We start from the raw sequence: 17,678 nt of genomic DNA on the forward strand, positions 1-17,678 counted from the left end.
GTGTAACGCTGATAATATACATACAGGCGTTCCTATACACACACACACCTACACATACATATATATATATATATATATGAAAGCACATACGAATACAAGTTATGAAATCGTTGGGCGTGCGCGCGTTCGTGCCGGGACAGTGGCTACGTAGTAAACATGGCCGCGGAGAGCAGCGAAGGTTTGCCAATATCTCCGTCCGAGAAATCGTTGACCGGTAGTTTAGTGTCTGATGAAAATGAAAAAATCGTTTCGCGTTCACCCTCGAGTTATTCCATACGAGAAGATAAATGGCCGGATTTGGTGGTATCGAGACCTAAAAAATTGGACGCCTGGTGGTCGCCGAGACGTAAGTACAAACAACATACCAAACAGAGTCGAACGACACGAGCGCTATCTTTTTTTTCTTCTGGCTCATGCGCTGCCCATAATTGGGCAATTTTGGCGGGATTTTTTAAATATACATTCAAAATTCCGCGCGTTTATATCGAGTAACTAATCAGATTACGCGACGCTAAACATTTCAATGATTTTTCTTATTATTTTTGTCAAGTATAAAAAAAAAAAAAAAAAGAAAAAAGAAAAAAAAAAGTTACACGATTTTTAGAAAGAGTGCGTTTCTCTCTCTTTTTTTTTTTCAATCCAAATAGAGTACTCATTAATTTGTGCAATATTAACGATATAGATATAATGCTGAAACTGATGTTGATAATACATATATTTATATAAATATATATATGTGTGTGTGTGTGTGTGTGTGTGCATATATGTGTATGTGGGTGGAAATTTGACATGGTTTTTATCTATTCTTATCGTCAAATTTGCGATAAGTTTGACAAGATTAATTTTGACCTCGCGTTGATGTCTTACCGACATGTTGGATTATTCATCGTTATGTAATAAGTGAGATTCGTCGAGAGATGTCGTTAGGATCGCTATCGTAACTATCGATTATCTTAGGTGGAGGTAACATCGGCGGGAAAATCAATAATTCCTTTGCGCCGGCGAATACGCCATTTTCATCGTGAAATGTTCCAACGTCGACGTAACGTGTATCATCAAGCATTCGACGGTACTTTAGACGTAATATTTTGGGAATAATACGATTTAATAAAACTAAACGTTGAAGTTTTAAAACGTACGAGAAACGCAATTACGATGTTATTGCGATATTTTCGGATATTAATCAACGAAATATTTTTTATAATTCGCAAAGATGTTTCAATGGGTGGTGAAACATTTGTTTGAATAAACAAGATATATTAAAAGATCATCCTAGTATTTATCCTAAAGTGGGATACGATTTGAGAGACATCTGAAGAATAATATTGAGGAAGGATTAAGGATTAGAAGAGAAAAGAAGAATTAATCTGTCTGCATTGCGGAACGAGTTCGTAATATCAAGTTGATTGTATTCGATCGATAAAGTCTCGAGGTCATAGGTGAGAAAAGAGAAAGAGAAAAGACATTGTGTTTTTCTGGAAGGATCTTCTATGCGGCAAGAACCCCAGAGCGGCTTGAAAACGCGACCTCCGGTCGATCACGGTGGTCTTCATCACGGCGGGGTCATGCTCGAAGAGGACATGGCCGGTGCCCAGGACACGATTTACCTTTGCAATTTTCGCGTGTCCGTTGATGGCGAGTGGCTCTGTTTAAAGGAACTTCAGGACGTTGAGTTTTCATTACAAGACTCGATACAACGTTCGCCTTCGCCACCGTTACCTCTTAGTGGTATTGATCCTCATCGTCATCGGCAACAGCTGTTACCCGAGCAGCGGGATTTTCGCGATGCATTACCGCCAAGTCCACCGCCGCCATTGCGTCACGTCTCAAGCTTGTGTCTGTACTCTTCTGCTTCTTCTTCTTCTATCTTTTCCTCTTTCAGCATCCTTTTCGCCCTCCACCATATTTATTCCATCATACTTATTCCTTATTATATTTCACATCAATCCATTAACGCATTTCTTTTTAACGGTGTTCGTCATTAAATATCCATCATTAAAATTTTGAAATTTTCCTTATATTCGAAGCTGACAGCGAATTCATTTTCTTTCTTTCCTTTTTTCTTGTTTTTTTTTTTTCCTTAAATGCTTTTTTCTTTTTTTTTTTTCTTTTTTTTTTTTTTTGACGAAAGATCTTACGGGAAGATATCTAAAATATGATTCACCACGTGGCCACGAGTCTTTCTATCGATTTCGTATGTTTTTACATGCTTCATACTTTTAATACGGTCTCGTTTTCACGATATTGTCTATACCATCAAGCCCGAGTCACGCGAACACTCTATTTACATCAACGATTGTACTATTCCGCTTGCACGTCTTTCCGCATTTTGCATGAATTACTATCGTGCTTTTTTTCAACCAACTCGAATCAATCACGATTCTTATTTATCTTTTTCAAAAAAAAAAAAAAAAAAAAAAAAAAAATAAGAAAAACAAAGAAACTATATCTATTCACGTATGCTTTTGCGCCTAAAGCTTTGTGCTTTTCATAATATAAGTCGAATCATAATTGGCAAATTTAAAATTACACGAACGAATACAAGAGAGAGAGAGAGAGAGAGAGAGAGAGAGAGAGAGAGAAAGGGGGAGAGAGAGAGAGAGAGAGAGAGAGAGAGAGAGATAAAAGGGGAGATAAAGAACTTTGAACATTGAAAATAATGAAAGATGAAAATGGAAGGAATATTTTTGCAGCACGAGACCCGGTGATCATCGAAAGGAGTAATCTCGTAAATATTTCAAAGTTGATTGTGAAAGAGCTCATCGAAACTTCTTTAAAATATGGCCGCATGCTCGATTCGGATCATATGCCTCTGCAACATTTTTTCATCGTTCTCGAGCATGTACTCAGGCACGGTTTACGACCGAAGAAGGTAAAGGAGTAAGATCGAAGTGATCGTATCGATCAATTAACGACGATTCAACTTCGATTGCAGGGTTTACTTGGACCCAAGAAGGAGCTTTGGGACATCCTTCAGCTGGTGGAGAAATACTGCCCTGAAGCGCAAGATATTACATCAAGTATTCGCGATTTGCCGACGGTTAGGTACCACGCGTTTCATACTTTCTTTTTCTTTTTTATCATTTTCTCGAATATTCGCGTTATCTTTTAATGGGAATATGCATTGATACCAAAAATGAAATTGTTTCGTTAATCGTTTATTTGAATAATATCAATTATTTAAGTTATAACTCCTTAATTTATAATATAAATGATGTATTATCTTGCCGACAATTATCTTGCCAAGATATGAATTTGAAGAAAGAGTTTCAATTTTAAAATATAACATAAATATCGAAAAAAGAAAGAAGAAAATCTAAATAAATTACTAATCAACATATTTTTTATTTACTTTAAAAGATTTTTGATATTAAACATTTCTAATTGATTTGCTAAAATCTAATTGATTACGACTTACGTTTTAAAATGAATTAAGATAATATTGTTCTTTTCTGTTTTTGAATCATTGCATATTCCTATTTGTCCGGTTCGATCATTTTTCAGAGCATCATTATTTTCAGAACTGCCATGGGTCGGGCGCGTGCCTGGCTTCGTATGGCACTCATGCAAAAGAAGTTAGCAGACTACCTAAAGATTTTGATCGATCATAAGGACGACATTTTGTCTGAATATTTTGAGCCAGATGCTCTTATGATGAGCGAAGAGGCTATCGTGGTAATGGGTTTGTTGGTGGGTTTGAATGTGATCGATTGCAATTTCTGCGTAAAGGTCAGTTCATAGAAAACGAACAAACATATATATATATATATATACAAACAAACAAGCAAACAAACAAACAAGCAAACAAACAAACAAACAAACAAACAAACATAAAAACAATACAACAGAAATCATTGAAATCAAATTAATATATCGAACTCTATATCTATCTCGCGATAGGAAGAAGATCTCGATTGTCAACAAGGTGTGATCGATTTTTCGTTATATTTGCGCAATAGCAATCATATACCTGGGGAATCACCTGACGACGAGCTTGAAAATGACAACATGACGACTGTTCTTGATCAAAAGAATTATATCGAGGAATTAAATCGGCACTTGAAGTAAATCCATTATCGATAATTAACGATTCCCTTAATGATTATTCGAATGAAACGATCGGTTACGAATAAAAATGACATTTTTAGCGCCACTGTGACAAATCTTCAAGCCAAACTTGAAACTTTAACTACGACGAATGCTTTAATGAAAGAAGATCTGTCTATTGCAAAGAATAATTTTCTATCGCTTCAAGAGGAAAACAGACAGCTTAAAAAAGAATTAGGGATAGAAATCAAGGATCCTAATGAGGTATTCTTCTTAATCGGTAGATGAACGTGTAATTTTGCGATTAGACGTTATTTGGTATATTTTTCTTTTAGAATGGCAAGGCTCCTATTAAAATAACTGAAACTACGACGGAAATCGAAGAGCTTAGAAGTAGACTCGAATCAGAGAAGAAATTACGACAGGACACAGAGAAGGAATTGCAATTACAGGTCCGCGTTGTTGTTTCTTTTTTTCTTTTTTTTCTTTTTTTTTTTTTTAATCCAATCGGAATAAAAATTATTCGTTGAGATTATACTCTTCAATAAAATGAACGATCTCGAAATAGATAAGCATGAAGTCGGAGATGGAGGTGGCGATGAAATTGTTAGAGAAAGACATCCACGAGAAGCAGGACACCATAATATCGCTTAGGCAACAACTCGACGACATCAAGCTGATCAATTTGGAGATGTACAAAAAATTACAGGTGATTCGAATCGTTTTTTTTCCTGATAAGCAAAGTTTAATCGTACAATTTCTTGAAATGTTTCATTAACAAAACCAATTGATCTTAGGATGAATCTAAGAAAACATATGACTAATAATAAATTTTTTACAATAACACGCGTTCGTAGAGGAACAATTAGTTTATATTTACGTTTATTATCATAAACGAGATTTTCTTTTGATTTGTTTATACGGAATACGTACTACTTGGCAATGGATAAGTAGAAAGTGGAATGTTAGTTAAGGTTAGGCCCTCGAACGGAACCTCTCGGCAGTCTAATCTCCTTTTTTTAACTCACGTTTCAGATTTTATCAGGTACAGGGAGTCCTACGAGGGGCAAGCCCGAATACTCGCGGCACTTAGGTCTTCTTTTGTTTCTTTTCGTTCGTTCAAAGCGTAAGACTAGGCGTCTCTCTATTCTCTGTTTCTGGATGTGTTTCCCTTGTAGGAGTGCGAGCACGAGCTGACGCAGAAGGGCGAGATGGTGAGCCGGCTTCACGCCAAGACCAATCAGATCGGCAAGATTCTGAATAATCTCGAGAAGTACAATCACCTGATGAAGGATGGAGAAAATGTTCGGAGTCCGACAACGCCGTGTAACGCATCGAAGTCGATTCTAAACAAAAACAGTCCGACCTCGCCGAGAGGTTCGGCATTTGGAACGGAAAATGTTGGGGCCGATCGAACGTCAGGCGATCATCAGCAACGTAACATCGATAATAAACGGGCGAAAGAATCGTGTGAAAAATCTAAAAGGAGCAAATCCAACGACGACGTTGTCTCTACGAATGTTATTAACGAAAAAAAGCCCGTTAAAGAATGAAGACATTCTTCGTTTGGTCAATTCTCTTAGCGAGTCTACTTGTTAGAAATCTCTTTTTTCTACACGACGTAATAAGCGATACTACATCGCCAATTTCATCGCAATTTCATCGCAATTTCATCGCAATTTCGACCTTCTCGCTTATCGCGCGAAATGTCGCTTTCCTATATGCGCTCCTTTTTACACGTTGTATTCGCGCGTTTCATCGATTATATCATATCTCTTCGCTCGACGTTCGATCGCGAGCATCGATTCGAATAGTTCATATCTCTTCGAGATAATATGCGCCGAAATTGAGAGGAAAATCTACAACCATAAAACGTTTTATCTCTATACAGGCGCAGGATTATACAGGACAATAATCCCGAGAATAGTTTTCTGCGAGTCCCTCTATTATCTAATATTTCTCAAGAAGAAATACAAGTACGCGGCTATTCGATTTCTAATTTTCTTCTTTTTCTGATTCCATCGGATTTCGTATTTATTTCGATCTCGAAGAACTCGTTTCTTTTTTTCTCTCTTATACTGAAGAAGAATTTATTTCAGGAATGCGAAGCTTCTCTTAATCATAAGACAGAACTGATCAAAAAACTGGAGGCTAAGACAGTGTCGATGACTGAGACATTCCAGAAACTGGATGAACAGTACGTTTGTTTGTCTTTCATTATTGTTAAGATTGTATATATTGCGTTTATTCGATCATTACAATATGAATTTCTATTGTTTCATCAATATCCAATCGATTGTTTTTATATTTGATCCGTTAATATCTATTTCGTAATTATATACCTATAAAAAAAAATATTTTCATTTATTTATTAATCAAATAATTGCGATAGACAAAATTTAAATATCTAATGATTTATATATTAAATTTGTTATTAATCTGTCGCTTTATCGAACGGCCAATTTCTATCTGATCACGTACGACGATCGTGCATTTGTGATTCATTGAACAGCTATATGACTATCGAGTATTTATTTTTTATGTAGAAGTACCATTGAAAAATCGATTCAAAAGAAATAGGATACGTAGCTGAAAAGATGATGCTACGCATTGAAATCTCGTGATGGGGATATTGGCAAACCTTCACTAATGGCTACTCGATAAGACTTACCTCGGTATATAACATATAATTAGGATTATCAAAATATACGATATATAAATATATATATATATATATATATATATATATACATATACATATATATATATATATATATATATATATATATATATATATATATATATTATATGATAATGTCTTTCGCAATAATCAAGTAGATTTATACTCAATTAGGCGATTTCTGCCGAGATCATAGTAAAATATAGTTCTACATAAACTAATTGTATTTCTCATCATTCATTATTTTTCCTTCGTTCGAAAGAAAATGTTTTTGTATTTAAGGAACTGAATTTGCGATCGTTCTTCTTTTCGTAAATATTATCTTATCGATCGAGCAATAAAAACATCGTATCGTTCGTTTGCTCGAACGTATTGACATTGAATATCATCGAAATTGCATCGTATCGTTCGAATGAAATATTCTCGATGATCAATTTAATCGGAAATACCATTTATTGTATAAGCATTGAGCTATGTGGTTGTCACGATTTGCACCGAGACACTAAGCATGCTTGTACTAATTGCTACAAACAATAAAATCATCAAATAAAACGATTATGAAGTTTGTTAATCCTTATAGTCGATCAAACTGTTTTTTATATTTTCTTTGTTATTAAAATTTTTCATTTATTACGAGATACGGGGATCGTTTGTACCACGTTAATAGAAGGTAAGTCCAGTATATTAAATATTAGTAACTATAGAGAAAAAGTAGAGAGAAAATCGAAGTCCGACATTAAGCCGATGGATTTTATTTCCACGGTATGATTTCAATTGCGTATTATTGAACAAAACGTTTGGACTTCCCATGTCGCTTTTGGAACAATACGTCCTTTTGAATAATTAAATAAAAGTGAATGAAAGAGAAAAAAAAAAGAGAGAGAGAGAGAGAGAGAGAGAGAGAGAGAGAGAGAGTGAGTGAGTGAGTGTATGAGTTCGAGTGAATAACTTTAAATGGAAGATTTCAAAATTTTCCTCTTATTATTATACATTCAATCTTTGAAATAATATTATTAAAATTATTGAAATAACAAGATTACAGAATCAAATCGAGTATCCTAAAGGCTTTCTCTCTATTCTGTCACGTTAATTCGACTTCTTTCAATGGTTCCCACCGATATGCAGAGAGCGATTAGTAAGACTTAACTAGTTTTAGTGTTCCCATTGTCTTAGATCGTAACCAATTAAACGCACAAGTTGAAGAAAATCCTTGAAAATCGATGCAACTTCGTATTCGAATCTCTCTCTCTCTCTCTCTCTCTCTCTCTTTCTCGGTGTAATAGTTTAAATGAATTTTCATGAAAATATACGAGAGTAATTAATATCGTGGTAATTAACGAGTCGCAAAACAGTTCCATAAATACAATTTTTTTGTTCTATTTTTTTTTCTTTTTTTTTTTTCTCTCTTCCTTTTTTTTTTTTTTTTTTTAAAAGGCGGAGAAAGATTTTCTCCTTTATCGGCCCCCGGGCTAAATTACTTTCACTTTTCGTCCACGCTCATTCATCACAATTACATTTAGGATCATTACGCGTATTCATCGTCGACATAATTACGTTAAGTTACGTTACTTGTTCCGTTAAAAAGAGCCAATGCTTTTAAGAATTAAGGTCGAGCGATGTGACTTAATTAGGCGCAAGGAATTGGACGGAGTTAGAGCAAGGACCGAGGAGAAGGCTAAGGTCCTAGCTGCCGAGGCAGCCGAGAGGACAGCCCGAGCTAAGGACATTGAGAGGGAACTACATATGGAACGAGAATGGAGAACGTCCCTACAGGAATCATCGATCTCCAATGCAGAAAGGATTTCTCAGTTACGCCAAGAAAACGATCAACTGAAGCAAATGTCAGAAGTACGAAATATTTATTTTTTATTTTTCTTTTATTTTTTCTTTGTTTTTTCTTTTCCCCTTTTTCTTTTTCTATTCTCTAATAATCCCGTAATAAAGTTTTCAGCAAACTTAAGGAAACTTTAATGTATTTTTTGTTTCTTTTAAGCTATGTTTAAAATATTATACTTTAAGGGGGATCCTTTTCGAACGATAAAAGAAACGGAAGAGAGAGAGAGAGAGAGAAAAAAAAGAAAAAGAAAACAAAACAAAAAAATGAGGAAATAACGAATAAAAAAAGAAAGAAAAAAAAAAAGGAAATGCAATCGTCTATTTCAGAGATACGTAACGCTGCAGGAGGAGTATTATGCGTTAAAGGAGATCTGCTCGGAACAGGAAAGAACTCTGGAGGAACTTGGGGTGCAGTTGAGCGCAGCGAAACTGGCGACGGTCGAATTACGTGAGGCTGCTGACAATGCTCAACGACAGTCGCAGCAAGATGGCGGCGGGACTGCGTGGGCGGACGATCGACAGGTCACCCATTGCAAGGGTTGTAACCGTGAGTTCAACATCACTCGTCGTAAGGTAATCAAACTTTTTAATTACCCCTAGATCAACTACCTATCCCATTCTTCCCTTTTACTTGATAAGTCTTTGCCGATTTCTCTGAAACGGGTCTTCCATCGAATCGACATAGAATACGAGACACCTTCCTTAATTGTTCAATTATCCCCTGTCGAGTTAGAAATTACTCCTTCATTGTCAAAACTCTATCTACGGTCTTGTAAACAACTACCAGATGCTTCACATCCTATGATCTTCGAGAGAGAGAGAGAGAGAGAGAGAGAGAGAGAGAGAAGTGCTGTTACTCGTGTAACAACATTCCACTTAGACGTTGTCAGATCGATTATGCTAATCATCTCGTTTCCAGGATGATTATTATCAAAGTACGGAGTTGGAATCGTTTGATTTGGCTAGGAGGGAATAATCCTTTCATTGTCTTTATGATGGCATTATACAGAGAGAGAGAGAAAGAGAGAACATTCTTATCATTTTTACATTGGCGAAAGTGCTGAAATATTTTTTTTTTCTTCTTTCGCCTCTAACGCCGTCTCTCGTCGTTTCTCCCTCTTCTATCGTAGGATACTTTTTCTTCTTAACACGAATAACGCGCTGGCACGGTATAAGCACTTAAAGTATTCACCGTGAGATCTGATCGTTCCGAAGTGCGGTTGCGTGCATCGATAAGGAATAGTGGTAAGGAGGGTAAGGAGGGTGTTAGGACGGAGTCTAAGAAAGAGAAGAAGAAGAGAGAGAGAGAGAGAGAGGGAGAAGAAGAAACGAGAAGAGTCGAACTAAAGCGAAAGAGAACGAAAGTAAGAGAGAGAAAGAGAAAGAGAGAGAGAGAGAGAGAGAGAGAGAGAGAGAGGGAATGAAGCAAGCATTCGTCATACGGATAAATTCCGCGCTGAAATTTATACGCGCCAGTACCTTATCGAAATTTCGTGGACGTGCACGATAGACACGATTTACTGTAACGGCGAGCTTCTCGACACTCAGTGCTAATCGTGAGCAGTATTCTTTAGCCTTCACATGGTACAAAAAGAAATCCGATTAGCTATCGTTGATTTTATTTTTATTCTTCGTTCACGCATTTCCGACGTTTCAACGGAAGAGAAAGAGAAAGAGAAGGAGAAAGAGTAAAAGAGAAAGAGAGAGAGAGAGAGAGAAAGAGAGAGAGAGAGAGACAAAATATGAAAGATGATTCTTCGACTATGGTGTTCCCCTTAAATAAAAATAGCTTCGAGCAAGCGTGTCCTTAGCGCAAACGATTCATTCCTTCGAAGAACGAGAACGTCCAATTACATTATTGCACCATCACCCGATTTATATTCATGATTACATGTCATGCATGCAGGTTGTGCATGCATATTCAGTCGCGGATGCGATAGAGACGTTGCGCCGTTCCGTGAAAATACATTTAGACTGTATTCTCTCTTTGTTTTACTAAGGTAAGAAAAGGAGACGCTTGCACTAGGAAGGATACTGTTGGACGACGATGTTGTGCATGAGAGAGAGAGAGAGAGAGAGAGAGAGAGAGAGAGAGAGAGAGAGAGAGAGAGAGAGAAAGGTAAAACGGGCCCGTAGGTTGGTAGGAAAGGGAAGGCTCGGTAAGTTATTGCATAATAACAAGGCTCTAGGTACTCAAGGCATCCTTGTTACTCATTTTTCGCGGCGTGGATGTATTACCATACTGTTTAATATAGACCATGCAAGCCGTGGACAAGGTTCGTCCAGATGAAATCGTACCATAAGGCAAACCTTACCTTAAGGGCCGTGTTTACGTTCGCGAGCATCGAGAAGAGGAGGGGTGAAAGTTGCCACCTTCTACGTTTACATCCTCTCTCTTTCTCTCTCTCTCTCTCTCTCTCTCTCTCTCTCTTTCTCTCTCTCTTCTTCTCACACTGTAGGTGTAATTCCTTTTTAGGAAGTTCGAAGAAAAAGTACGGTAGACGTAAGCTCGTGTATTTGTACATGCAAAGGCATGCAAAATAATGACCCACCCTCACGTCCACCCTCCTTTCTATCCGGTACGTTGCTTTTACTTGAACCCGCGTTGGCCCTTCTCTCCCCTTCCGGAATTCTCGCAATACTGCGAACTTTGTGATCTTATTCATACGGACAAATTATTCCTCTATGGTGGTAATATTTTATTCTCTCTCTTTCTTCTTTCATGATATGAAATCGGTTCATAATCAAAAATTTTGTACGGATCGTCCACTGCAAAAATCATACCTTCGTACCGACGATCAAAAACATTTTTCTTCAAGCGTGGAAACGCTCGTATATATCAGGAAAATTTTCTAATCTCCGTTCTCTTCAATCAACGCAGTCAACGCGTTCCGCTCACATTTATTCCCATGAAGAAACGATCCGTCAGCATTCCCATCGATTCTATCAGCAATTTCGATATCGATGATTCTTCCGATCTTCTCGATAATGAAAGCTACCGTTATTATTTTTCCCAATATATGCTCTGTGCTAAAATATAATACGTAACTGTATCGGCCCGATTCACATGGATACAGTTACATTCTCTCATATTTCTTTTATGCATCACGAAATACATGCATCAACTTGATCGAAAGTTTCGACGTAATGCACGAAATGTTATCTTATTCAGAAGAAAACGATGTTTCAATTCGAAATACACGAACGAGTATGATCTATGAACGATTTTCAATATATGTATATATATATATATATATATATATATATATATATATATATATATATTCGTTTTCGATCTACCTTTTCCCTTTTATCTATTTTTCTTTTTATTTTTTTTCGTCTTTTTTTCCTTTTCTTTTTTTTTTTTTTCTTCAATTAAATTTTCTTTCAAAACAATGTCCCTGTTGTATCTCATTTTCTTAACTGGGTTTTGCCGCATGAATACACAGAGCAGGCCAACTGAGAAAATTCACTGCGAAAGCTTACGGATCGCCAACGGTCCATCATTTGGTCGACAGTATCTTTTGGATCTGATCTCGTAGAGACTGATTTATTCTTCTTGGAAAGTATCTATAAGTAGGTATCTATCTCCGTTAAAAGATAAGGTGTGAGAAGGGGTGATTCGCGTTAGAGTATGCCGGTAGGAAGTTGCAGGCACCAATCTACTGCGTTTAGGTCGTAAGTCATGCTGATGGGACGGTTCAATAATTAAGTTCGTTGAGGAAATCGGTTATCGAGACGATATTATTCGCCGTCTTACTTTCCGGTAATAACTGCTAACTTCGACCGCGCACGTCGAAGCCATTGGCTTCATTCGTCGTCTTACTTAGCTTGGATTCAATTTAGATGTAAAATTTAGTTGGGCTTACCCCTGAGTCTTCTTCACCTTCTCGCTCATCTTCTCTCATTTCTCTTTTCTCTCTCTCTCTCTCTCTCTCTCTCTCTTTCTCTCTCTCTCTCTCTCTTTCTCTATTTATCTATCTATCTATCTATCTCTTTCTCTCTCTCTTGTTCCTTTCCCTTTCGGTCGACGAAATTCACATTATTATAATAGACGGTCGGTAATGGTTCGAAAATAAAGAGATCCGATAGGTGGAAAAGCGAAGAGAGTTCAGTTCTTTTACGTGAAACGATGAGACGAAGAAACGCGTACTTCTCATAAAATCGTGTTTTTATAATCGTAGTCGACAAACCCTCTCTTACGAAAAACGTTCATGTCGAAAGAAGCTTTCACGAAAAAGGAGCCAATCGGGTGAACACATTCATATATATATATATATATATATATATATATATATATATATATATATATTTTTTTTTTCTTTCGATAAGAAACTTTCCTATCCTTATATTATTAAAAATTCTTAGTCTTATTTGATCAAATGTTCCAATTTGTCGTTTATTCTTTCTTTCTTCCTTTCTTTCATTATTTTTTGTTTTTCTTCTTCTTCTTCTTTCTTCTTTTAACGAAATTATTTTTTTTTTCTTTATATCGTTCCAGCACCACTGCCGTAACTGTGGAAATATATTTTGCAAGAGCTGTAGCGACAACACGATGTCCCTGACTGAAAACTCTAAGCAAGTACGAGTTTGCGACGAGTGTTACGTTTTACTAGTTGGCCGATATTCGGTAATGCTTTAACGCGTACCTCCTCATGTGTGATTATCTCATGAGGAGTAATATGGAAGAGGAAGGATCTACAAAAAAAAAAAAAAAAGGAAAACGAAGAAAGGAAACCGGAAGGAGATATATGAGAGGAGGAATGGGATCTCTGATGGAGAACGACGTCTAACCTCTCCCGTTCATTATCTATTATTTGCACGCGTTTTGACGGACAAAAAAAGAAGTTTGAAATTTGCTTCTTTATATTTTTTAGAATTTAGTTTTTCTCTTGAAATTTTTTCGTATTATATAATATTTTTCTAACCGGGAAACGGGAATAACGAATTTTGTACAATTTTCATTTACATACGTACCAAACTGAATCTCTCAATATCTCTCTCTCTCTCGTCTTTTTCTGTGAAATATTTTTTCTCTGTTTTCTCTCTCTCTCTCTCTCTCTCTCTCTCTCTCTCTTTCTCTCTCGTTTTTTTTTCTTTTTTCCTTTCTATTTTTTTCATTCGGATCGAAAAGTATATTAGAGAGAGGAAACGGGAGAGGAAATTTCGTTCAAGCCCATCGCACAATTTCGCTTATGATTTCAAAACGATCCCGGCTTGCACGCGTGGCTGCGTTTCGAAACTCGTCTCTTGCGTTCCACGTTTTTCCTATAGCTTTCTCCACCTCCTTCCACCTCTCCCGTCCCTGACGCAACCCCTACTTTCTCCCCTCCGTCCTCTCTACCTCACTCAACCCCCTCCCCCCCCCCCCCCACCACCACGCGTAACCCCGCGTATCTTCTCTCTTTGTTTTTACGTTATACTATATTCGATATCCACTCGATATTTTTGCACTTGCTCGTCCGTTATTTACATTGGGCCCCACTGGACTTTGGACACGTTGTTTATGTTCGTGCTCGATACGATTCTGATACTCAATGGAAATCCCGAAAATTGCGGAGCTAGTATGCGTCTCGCGGCTTTGCAACGCATTCGTGCCTGTACAACAATATTTTTTAAAACGTTTTGTAGCCTTTACGATAAAAGATATTATACGCAAATAAAGTACACTGTTTTCATAAAAACAAATCTGTCTATATGAGAAGACGAACTGATTCGAGTTAACGATCATCCCTTTTATAAAACATTTCTTTTCAGTAATATACTTTAGGGCGAAACGAGTGTCGGATTTAAATAGAATCGAATCTCTCCTACTTGGTATACCGTCAGAACCATCAACGATGACCGTAAGTCGATATCCAATCGAATTGTGAATACCTTCGTTCTCCATGAAAGGATTAACTTCACGGTCTATGTGGATACGAAAGCAACCGATTGAGAAGGTAAGTACAAACGTTGAATGAGAAATGTGTGTATGTGTGTGTATTTGTGTGTGTGTGTGTGTGTGTATGAGAGAGAGAGAGAGAAAGAGGAAAATGGATTTCTCGGAGAAAGGAAACCATACCCGAAGAAAATGCCAGGCATAATGTGTAATCTAGGCAACCGAACGTAAATCCCTTCCTCACACGCGTTCCCTTTAATCTACCAACTGGGAACCACACGCCATTCCATTGACTTCAACTAGGAACTCTGGAGGCCCATTGGAAAACGTTGCCCTCCAAACTCACTTGCCATTCTTATTCTCTTTTGAATACATTAACGATGACTATACTAGAAGGTTACGTACTTACTTTTCCTAAGTTTAATATAGCAAATTCATTTTGTCTCCCTTAATGGTAAAATTTAATGATAAACGTTTTGTCACGATATTACGAGCGCTTCAGACCTTTACGGAAAGATAATGTGGGTTGATTCATAAAAAAGTGTTGTTACGGATGAGGAATTTATATCATTATTTATATATATATATATATATATATATATATATATATTAAAGGGTGTAATCCTTTTTAAATGACATCGTCAAATATCTCCTATTCCATTAGTTTTATAAATAAATGTTTCAAATAAAGGTTGTTAGATTTTTTGAGGATGAGAGAGAAACGAGAATGCAATATTTATTGCAGTTATTTCATAGATGATGAAATTGTTAAGAAATGGAAGTCATAATAATTTTTTTTAAATGGTATTAAGACTTAACTTAATGTTATTAAGTCATATGAAATATCAATACGAAACTGAAATTTATTTTTTCATCGATATTGATGATAATAATAATAATAATAATAATAATAATAATAATAATAATAATAATAATAATAATAATAATAAAAATAATATGTCACGACAATAATAATTATGATACGGTGCAATTTATAATCATAAATCACAAATCATAAATCAGAAATTACAAATCATAAATGCCGTGACGTATTTTATAATTAGGAAGATAATATAATACTACAGGCGTCATATATTTTTTATAATTATCATTTCTTACTTCTTTACTATTTGTTATAGTTAGTTGAGTTGATTTATGAACGAGTATGATTTTATCATAACGAGTTGATTTCTGAATTGAGTTGATATATGAATGAGTATTAGTTTTATCATTTCTTTACTTATAATAATATTTATTTATAAATCTTAACTATTTTATGAAACATATAAATATATTCAAGATATTTTCTCCTTTTCATCTATGCATTTTACGTACCTGTTGCATGAAATTCATTCTGAAAATAATAAAAATATTAAAATATTCAAAAGTTCAATCTCGAAGATAATAAAAGGATTATATGATGCTATAATATGTATATATATATATACATATTTGTCACGTTTCCTTGGTTATAAAAATATTTTTAAAGGATAAGAAATTTCTTGGGAGAACTTGATGGACGTAACAACGGACGAATCAAGCTTCCTTGGTTTAATGTGTAAGCGCGAGCAGGAATCTTGCTCGGCGTTGCACGAGTAGCCACGGAACCGACCGCGATAAGTTTCGAAGCTGTTTTGGTTGGTTGTGGGCGCGCGACCGCTCGTAGGCCAACTTGTCAGCTATCTACGACTTTCGAAAGCTCGTTAGCCGCGAACGTGCACGCTTAAACGGATGCTAAATTGAAATCGATCCTCGGTGCCTTGCCTTCGGTTTCGAAACCCCTTCTTTCTCTTACCTCTATACCTATCTCAAACGATATTCTCTCTCTCTCTCTCTCTCTCTCTCTCTCTCTCTCTCTCTCCCTTTCTCTTGAATCGTTCTTCTTTCTTCAACTTAGTATAGGTGAGTTGAGTTAGTTTCGGTGTACCTTGCACGAAGCCGGCGAGTGCACGCGACGGTTTTCCCTCCCTTTTACAGAGAAATCCCTTAAACGATTCGCGTGCGGGGATGCGAAGTATTTTATAGAACGAATCGTCGATTCTCGTCGATGATTAAAAAATTCTACTTTCGATCTTACTTATAGATTTTTAATGATAATAGATTAGACGAAGAAGAGTCATACGTATCTATATGTTTACATCTGATACAGATAGATCCATTGCTTAACATAAGGATTTTCGTCTAATTATGAAGGATAAGGATCCTTCCTAGCTAGCTTTTCCACCGGTTAATAGCTGGTTTAACGTTGAGCATGTAGATTTCCCTTTTGAATAATCTAATCGATTGGGATGGCATGCGTATAATAGCTATAAAAGGAAGGTTGTTGCGCGTAATAACATCCGACCGGAGGTGCGATTTCATCGGGTGCCACTCGGATCTGAAATTGTAGGTAGAAACGGTGTAGGTAGAAATTAGCACGCGAACACTTAAGGATAAGGAAGAGTATTTGAATATTTGAACGTATGATTCATTAGTAACGCAAGTTTTCGATTTTTCTTTCTTTCTTTTTTTGCTTTTTTTCTTTTTTTCTCTCTTTTTCTTTTTCATCTGACTTTTCCCACAAAACGGCTGGTAGAAAAAGCAAAGAACATAATTTCGTAATACGATGGACCGTAAAAAGCGTAGTGGTAGAGTCCGCAGCAAGATCAACGATGCGTAGCCACTTCCGAGTTTAGCAAAGCACAATGAAAAAGCGCGAAATGAACGACATTCAACGACGCGACATACGAACGTGTATGTATCACGGATACGCAAACCTCTACTCTTTTTTCCTCCCTTTTTCCTCTCTTTCTCTCTTTCTCTCTCTCTCTCTTTCTCTCTATCTCTTTCTCTTTCTCTCTCTTTCTCTCTATTTCACTCTCTCTTTCTCTCTGTATAACGTAAAAAATGGACCATTCAGTGATGCAGCGAGCCGTAGCAAGTCATACAAAGTAGCGAAAACAAATGATTGTTTTCCGTCGTGTTTTCAAACATCCCTTTCTATTCTATCGATCCCTTTACCTTTTACCATTCTTTTTGTTAGTTATTCTCAACGATTTTTTTCTAGATTTATTATATTAACTGGTAAAAAAAATTTAAGGGGAAGATAAATTGAACAAAAAAAAAAAAAAAAAAAAGGAACGAAAAGAAAAAAAAAAAGGAAAAAGAAAAACAAAAGAAAAGAATGGAAGATATGATAAATTTGGAAAAAGTTCGATTTAAGAAAAATTTGCATTTGTACATTCGGCATTCGGC

At 36.3% G+C, this 17,678-nt stretch overlaps 1 protein-coding gene across 9 annotated transcripts in view; it reads left to right on the top strand.

Annotated features, from left to right (window-relative positions):
• The first annotated feature begins 117 nt into the window (after window positions 1-117).
• The window catches only part of LOC124954971 (protein RUFY3-like), an 18,584-nt gene continuing 1,023 nt past the window's right edge, over window positions 118-17,678 (top strand). The window contains exons 1-12 of one of the 9 annotated variants that reach the window (XM_047508689.1): window positions 118-346; window positions 2,694-2,872; window positions 2,936-3,045; window positions 3,522-3,729; window positions 3,901-4,064; window positions 4,149-4,311; window positions 4,383-4,499; window positions 4,616-4,756; window positions 6,147-6,244; window positions 8,329-8,575; window positions 8,891-9,136; window positions 13,065-13,399. In XM_047508689.1, coding sequence (XP_047364645.1) covers window positions 157-346; window positions 2,694-2,872; window positions 2,936-3,045; window positions 3,522-3,729; window positions 3,901-4,064; window positions 4,149-4,311; window positions 4,383-4,499; window positions 4,616-4,756; window positions 6,147-6,244; window positions 8,329-8,575; window positions 8,891-9,136; window positions 13,065-13,205 — 2,004 coding nt within the window. In that variant the 5' untranslated portion in view covers window positions 118-156 and the 3' untranslated portion in view covers window positions 13,206-13,399. Of the gene's footprint in view, window positions 347-980; window positions 1,837-2,693; window positions 2,873-2,935; window positions 3,046-3,521; window positions 3,730-3,900; window positions 4,065-4,148; window positions 4,312-4,382; window positions 4,500-4,615; window positions 4,757-5,225; window positions 6,291-8,328; window positions 8,576-8,890; window positions 9,137-13,064; window positions 13,400-17,678 lie in introns of those variants that run through there. The other 8 variants (XM_047508684.1, XM_047508687.1, XM_047508686.1 and 5 more) reach the window with 8 other exon arrangements.

The sequence above is a fragment of the Vespa velutina genome, chromosome 16 (assembly GCF_912470025.1).
Source record: "Vespa velutina chromosome 16, iVesVel2.1, whole genome shotgun sequence".
NCBI lineage: Eukaryota > Metazoa > Arthropoda > Insecta > Hymenoptera > Vespidae > Vespa > Vespa velutina.